The following is a 6,781-nucleotide window of genomic DNA, read 5'->3' on the forward strand; positions in this document are numbered from 1 at the left end:
CTGGGCCTTTACCAGTGGCGGCGCCCCACTTTCTCCACCCATCCTGGGGGTTTCCTGGGTTCCTCCCAGACTGAGTGTGTAGGGGTCAGACGGCCGGGCAGGGGCGGAGCCAGGCCTCCGGGGGTCTCCCGCCCCTTCGGGTTCAGCCAAGCGGAGGTGAAACCTGAACCCAGGTTGGGGCGGGGCTAGCCTGCGCCTCCATTCCCCTTTTCCCCGCACCCTGGCTGGCTTCTGGGAGAGTAAGGTCCGAGTTTCCAAGCCTCTGGAGTAGGTGAGGTGACGACTCAGCGCGGGAGGGGACTGGGCGGCCGTCAGGTCCGGCCGCCCAAGGCTGACTCTCTCCCTTCTCCCTCCCTGGTCCGTAGGGCCGGCGATGGAGCCCTCAGCCCAGGGTCGCGCCCCGCCCTAAGCGCCCCCGCAGGCGGCCATGCTGCCCCGAGGGCGCCCCCGGGCGCTGGGGGCCGCCGCGCTCCTGCTGTTGCTGCTTCTGATCGGATTCTTCGTGTTCGGCGGACACCTGGAGTGTGAGCATCGTGAGCGGGGAGGCTCGGGGTCCTTCCCCTGTGCGCTAACGCCCCGTATTCCCCCAGACGGGCGGCCACGGGGGGCTGCTGCCCTCCACGGAGACCTTCAGGCGGACGGCGAGGGCCACAATCGCTCGGACTGCGTTCCGCCACTGCCGCTGCCTCCCAAATGCGAGGTAGGTGTGCGCGGCCCCTGGTGGCGGGAATCACGCGCGCGCCGCGCCCCCAGTCCGGTCACCGGTGCGCCCCTGGAATCGCAGCACCTGGTGTTGGCTCTGGCACTGACTAGTCAGCTGGGCGCGCCACGAGTTCGCACCTCCCCTTACCGGTCTCAGTTGACCCACTTGTGAAATGATGGAGGTGGACTCTTCCCCCCCCCCCCCATTCTTCCTTAGTTTGGATAGGTGGTGGGGCTACACTGCCCTAGGCCAAGGCAGCTCACTCTTGGGTCCTCATCATCTAATGCACAAGGGGGCTGCTAGCAACCTCAGTGTCTCCCCTTCCAGCTCTTGAACGTGGCAATCGTGTGTGCAGGATATAACACCAGCCGAGATGTCATCACTCTGGTGAAGTCTATGCTCTTCTACAGGTACAGCCAGGTGTTGGGGGTGGGGTGGTCAGGAGTGGGGAACGGAGTCAAGTCTTGAGCAGGATCACTAAGTTGGTGTTTCTACTCCTCAGTTTCTTGGGGTGGAGCTTGTCCCTGTTGTTTCTTCTGGGTCCTGCCCGCTTTCTTCCTTTGTCCCTCTCAAAGGAAAAACCCACTGCACCTCCACTTGGTGACTGATGCCGTGGCCAGGAACATTCTGGAGACGCTTTTCCAGACATGGCTGGTGCCCGCTCTCCGGGTCAGCTTCTATGACGCTGATGAGCTCAAGGCAGGAGCCCTGGCCCTTCTGCACTCGTCCCCAGCCTGCCCAGCCCTCTCTTTCCTCCCAGGGCTTGGGGGGGGGGCAGGGGCAGAGAGGTTAGCATTGCCTGGAACCTCCAGTTACATCACGCCTACTGCAGCTGAAATCCCTCATCCCTCCTGGGGCTCACCCGTCCTTTTCCCTGTTATTCTGAGTACGCTCAGTACTCACAGCCCTTTTCTGCCAGGCTCATGCCCTGTCCTTCCCACCCACAGCCCCAGGTCTCCTGGATCCCCAACAAGCACTACTCTGGCCTCTACGGGCTGATGAAGCTAGTGCTGCCTGGTGCCCTGCCTCCTGATCTGGCCCGTGTTATTGTCCTAGACACTGATGTCACTTTTGCCTCCGACATCGCAGAGCTCTGGGCACTCTTTGCTCACTTTTCTGGTGAGAGGCCTGGGACCTAGCCCCGGCCAAGCCCCCTCCCTGGCCTGTCCAAGCCCTCCTGTGGCCCACCCCTGAGCCGAGGTCCTGGGACAGCCTCAGGCAGCTCCCTCATGCCCTCCCCTCCCAGATGAGCAGGTGATTGGTCTCGTGGAGAACCAGAGCGACTGGTACCTGGGCAACCTCTGGAGGAACCACAAGCCCTGGCCTGCCTTGGGCCGGGGATTTAACACAGGTGGGGACAGTGGTGGGGGGTGGTCCTTGAGCCCCAGGGACTGGACAGGGCACAGAATACTAGGAAGCTCCCCCAGGAAGAATAGTGCTTTGGAAAGAACACCGGGAGAAGAGCCAGAAAGCACTTCCAACCTTGACTGTTCGTGCTGAATGTCTGACCAAGTCACTTGGTCTGTCTGTGCGTTGGTTTTCTCGTCCATTAAATGGGGATTTTACCAGCCCCGGGATCACCGAGTTTGAGAAGATGGCTGTGGACGTGGTCTGTAAGCTGTGCGGTGACTCCCCTTCAGCCCCAAGAGCAGCACTGAGTGTTGACTGAGGTTGTTCATTCTCATGTCTGACAGTCAGGAAATACCAACAAATCAAAAACATTCAAAATAGTACACCTTCATGACTCCTGGCCCCAGGAGCCAGCCTGTCCCAGGTGGGGATGACAGCTTCTCCCGTGGGCAGGTGTGATCCTCCTGCGGCTGGACCAGCTTCGGCAGACGGGCTGGGAGCAGATGTGGAAGCTGACGGCTACGCAGGAGCTTCTCACCCTGCCTGCCACCTCGCTGGCCGACCAGGTCTGGGGGAGCTTTGCAGGGGGGGGGGTGGAGCAGGCTCAGGACCAAGGTGAGATGGCTGTCTCTGCCTAGGACATCTTCAATGCTGTAATCAAGGGGCACCCGGGGCTGGTGCAGCCCCTACCCTGCATCTGGAACGTGCAGCTGTCAGACCACACGCTGGCCGAGCGCTGTTACTTGGAGGCGGCTGACATTAAGGTGAGTGGGGGTGGGGAACTGAGTGGTAGTGGTGGGCCAAGAATGGGGACTCCTGGCCCTGGCCGGTTGGCTCAGTGGTAGAGCATCGGCCTGGTGTGCAGAAGTCCCAGGTTCGATTCCCAGCCAGGGCACACAGGAGAAGCGCCCATCTGCTTCTCCACCCCTCCCCCTCTCCTTCCTCTCTGTCTCTCTCTTCCCCTCCCGCAGCCAAGGCTCCATTGGAGCAAGGATGGCCTGGGCGCTGGGGATGGCTCCTTGGCCTCTGCCCCAGGCGCTAGAGTGGCTCTGGTCGTGACAGAGCGACGCCCCGGAGGGGCAGAGAAAAGCCCCCTGGTGGGCAGAGTGTTGCCCCCTGGTGGGCGTGCCAGGTGGATCCTGGGTCAGGTGCATGCGGGAGTCTGTCTGACTGTCTATCCTTGTTTCCAGCTTTGGAAAAATACAAAAAAAAAAAAAAAGAATGGGGAATCCTGCTCTCTTTCCTCCACTGACACCCTCCTGGGTCCCAGGTTATCCATTGGAACTCACCTAAAAAGCTGGGTGTGAAGAACAAGCATGTGGAATTCTTCCGCAACCTCTATCTGACCTTCCTGGAGTATGACGGGAACCTGCTGCGGAGAGAGCTCTTGGGGTGCCCCAGCCCGCCCCCACCTGAGGCTGAGCAGGTGAGAGAGAGCCACCTTCCCTTGCCTTAGGGATATTGTCCTTCTCTGCTCTGATGGGACCCAGCATGGTCCGGGGACTGGTCCTCCTGCCCCAGCCCTGGTCTTCTGTCCTCAACCCCCCAGCTGCAGCGAGCCCTGGCACAGCTCAGCGAGGAAGACGCCTGCTTTGAGTTCCGGCAGCAGCCGCTCACTGTGCACCGTGTGCATGTCACTTTCCTGCGCCACGAGCCGCCGCCCGCCCGGCCCCACGACGTCACCCTTGTAGCCCAGCTTTCCATGGACCGGTGAGGATGCTGAAGGCAGCCCCAGAGAGCGCGGCACGGCCGAGACTGGGCATTTTGATTCAGGTTTCACTGGGTAGAAGGAAGCGTTCTCAGTACCCGATGCTTGAGGAGTTCTGGAAGTTGGCGACATTGAACGTGGTGGAGAAAGCATGGGTTTTGGGAATTATTCAGATGCCTAGAAATGCCCCTCCATAGTTTTGGGACCAGGGGCAAGTCTTAATATCTCTGGCCCTTAGTTTTCCCATCTGTCAAATGAGAAAGTACCCATTTTATGTGGATAGTTGTGAAGATTAAGTCATACCAGCTCAAAAAGTGCTGGGAAGGTGCTCAGTAAGTGGCTTGAGGGGGTGTCCACCCCTCCCTGGGCTGACCACCCCCCTCACCCCAGGCTGCAGATGCTGGAAGCCCTGTGCAGGCACTGGCCGGGCCCCATGAGCCTGGCCTTGTATCTGACAGACGCAGAGGCCCAGCAGTTCCTGCGTTTCATCGAGGCCTCGGCGGTCCTCTTGGCCCGGAAGGACGTAGCCTACCATGTGGTGTACCGTGAGGGTCCCCTCTACCCCATCAACCAGATTCGCAACGTAGCCTTGGCCCAGGCCCTCACGCCTTATGTCTTCCTCAGTGACATTGACTTCCTTCCTGCCTACTCCCTCTACGACTACCTCAGGTTGGCAGCAGTGAGAGGAGGGTAGATGGGTGGATGTGGTCAGAGTTGGGGGCACCCATAGGACCCCAGGCGAGTGTGAGGACCTTTCTGGGCTTCAGTGTTCTCTGTAAAACGGGCTTGTATTAGGGCTGGGGCCATACCTTTTCTCTGGGCTGCAGTAGGAGAGGCTGGGGCCGGAGTTCCTCTCCTCCCTGCTGGGCATCAGGGCGAGCTAGCCGTTGAAAGTTGGGTCCCAGGTCGTATGGCTAGTAAGAGTGAGAGAATCACTGGGTGTGTGCTGGAGGCAGAGCCTCCTGCTCACGGCGCTCCCTCCGCAGGGCCTCCATCCAGCAGCTGGAGCTGGGTGCCCGGCGGAAGGCAGCGCTGGTGGTGCCAGCATTCGAGACCCTGCGCTACCATTTCAGCTTCCCCAGCTCCAAGGCTGAGCTGCTGGCCTTGCTGGACGCAGGCTCTCTCTACACCTTCAGGTAGGAGAAGCCCTGGCTTCGTCCCCGTTCCCCACACCGGCCCCCGCCACCCATGAGCTCCAAGCCTCAGCCCGGCTCCCTGCCCCGTCCTGCTCCACAGGTACCATGAGTGGCCCCGGGGTCACGCGCCCACAGACTATGCCCGCTGGCGGGAGGCTCAGGCCCCGTACCGTGTGCAGTGGGCAGCCGACTATGAGCCCTACGTGGTGGTGCCGCGCGACTGTCCCCGCTATGACCCCCGCTTTGTGGGCTTTGGCTGGAACAAGGTAGCCCACATTGTGGAGCTGGACGCACAGGTGAGGGGGATCCTTGCTTCAATGTTTTCTTTTTTTAGCTTCAATACGAATACCTCCAGGCCCAGGGAGTTCACTGTGTCTCAGTGTAGCACACTGCTCCGTTAGGCAGCGCTATGAGAAGTCACACCCTTTGGGGGAACTAAAATCATCTGCCCCTGGCACTCCTTTTGGCTCTTGGAGGCTACCGGATAAACCTGCTCCCCACCCCACCAGCCCAGGCACTGACCATTGGTATGCCCTACCCTGCAGGAATACGAGTTCCTGGTGCTGCCGGAGGCCTTTGCCATCCACCTGCCACACACCCCAAGCCTTGACCTCTCCCGCTTCCGCGCCAGCACCACCTATCGTGACTGCCTGCAGGCCCTCAAGGACGAGTTTCACCAGGACTTGTCCCGCCGCTACGGGGCCGCCGCTCTCAAATACCTCACTGCCCTGCAGCAGCCCTGAGCCCCCCTGCCCCTGGCCTTGGCTCTCACTCCGTTATTTAAATTATTTAAGGTCCCTGTGGGAGGGGCTGCGTGGAGCTTTTGGGGCGGGGCCTGGGAGCCGCCCTCGGCTGCTGTTCTGTGGCTGGGGTCTGGCCTCCCTCTACCCCAGCTGGTTTGGGGCTGGTTTCTCCATCCTCAACTTCCATCCCTTTTTCATAATTAAAATTTCAAAAGGTCTGTTTCATGTTCTTGGTTGGGGCGTGAGGGCATCCATGAGCCTGGGGCGGTGTCCGGGAGGTCGAGTCTGGCTGGAGTTGCAGGAGGACCAGGCCCTCCTCCGGAGGAGGCTGCCACCGGACGGTGTCTTGCCCACCCTCCCTGACCCCAAACCCAACACCATGAGGCTGAGAGACTTTATTTGGCTTTATTTAGTAAAATGTTAAAATAAATAAATACAAATTGATCAGCTGCTCTGTATCCCCCCCACCCCCTCAAAACAAAAATCAAACGAACCAAAACAAAAACGTTGAAGCACAAAACTCCAAATACAAGTTCTACCAAGACTGAAATCACAAAGGGCGTGGACGAGAGACAGGCTGGGGGCTGGCTGGCTCTTTGCTGCTCAGAGCTTGCTGACCTCTGGCCGCCTGTCCTGCCCTGCCTGACTGCAGCTTACCCTGGGCTAAGGACCCAACGACCTGGAAGGATGGGCAGAGGCCAAAGGCTGCTGTCGGGGACAGCGGAGTCCTCAGGGTTCAAAAAGGGCCTTGTGGTAAGGGGGAGCCCACAGGATCTGTGAGCCCTGCTCTCCCTTTAAAAGGGCTATTTCCCCCCCTGGCTCTGTGCAGGGGGAACTCCCAGCCCCCTCCCATTCACATTTGTGGGAGGGTCAGCGTTATCTTTTCAGGGGCCACCCCCACCCTTCTTGGTGAGGGCTGACAGGGTGGCTCTAAGGGTGAGAAAGGGCCTCCTGTTTCCTGCCAAGGGTGCCCAGCTGAGGGGTGGGGGTGAAGCCCACAGTCACACAGCAAGGTTGCCTCCGTCCAACAGAAGCCACAGAATCTGAGAACCGAGGGCCCAGAAAGTCTACCTGGGCCACCTTCCACCTGAAGACCCTTTGCCTCTGGGCTAGAAGTGGCCTAATAAGCCCTTTGGAGAAA

The 6,781-nt window shown here is 60.0% G+C and overlaps 1 protein-coding gene across 2 annotated transcripts; it reads left to right on the forward strand.

The window, feature by feature from the left end:
* On the forward strand, positions 1-6,368 carry LARGE2 (LARGE xylosyl- and glucuronyltransferase 2). 2 transcript variants are annotated; one of them, XM_066251365.1, is made up of 14 exons: positions 1-271; positions 366-700; positions 1,031-1,113; positions 1,279-1,402; positions 1,651-1,822; positions 1,950-2,054; positions 2,507-2,619; positions 2,692-2,817; positions 3,324-3,479; positions 3,603-3,763; positions 4,152-4,430; positions 4,748-4,897; positions 4,998-5,193; positions 5,443-6,368. In XM_066251365.1, exons 2-14 carry the CDS (start codon positions 428-430, stop codon positions 5,638-5,640), a joined length of 2,136 nt encoding a protein of 711 aa, XP_066107462.1. In that variant the 5' UTR covers positions 1-271; positions 366-427; the 3' UTR covers positions 5,641-6,368. The 2 variants fall into 2 exon arrangements, with proteins under 2 accessions (XP_066107462.1, XP_066107463.1); XM_066251366.1 differs by lacking the exon at positions 1,950-2,054.
* Positions 6,369-6,781: the final 413 nt, after the last annotated feature.

Source organism: Saccopteryx bilineata, chromosome 1 (genome assembly GCF_036850765.1).
Source record: "Saccopteryx bilineata isolate mSacBil1 chromosome 1, mSacBil1_pri_phased_curated, whole genome shotgun sequence".
NCBI classification, from domain to species: Eukaryota; Metazoa; Chordata; class Mammalia; order Chiroptera; family Emballonuridae; genus Saccopteryx; species Saccopteryx bilineata.

Excerpts from the sequence above, each read along its gene's own strand:
- LARGE2 (XM_066251365.1), top strand. The coding sequence starts at position 428 with ATGCTGCCCCGAGGGCGCCCCCGGGCGCTGGGGGCCGCCGCGCTCCTG. Across the intron at positions 4,431-4,747 it reads TCCCTCTACGACTACCTCAG|GGCCTCCATCCAGCAGCTGG; the intron begins GTTGGCAGCAGT and ends CTCCCTCCGCAG. Across the intron at positions 5,194-5,442 it reads TTGTGGAGCTGGACGCACAG|GAATACGAGTTCCTGGTGCT; the intron begins GTGAGGGGGATC and ends CCTACCCTGCAG.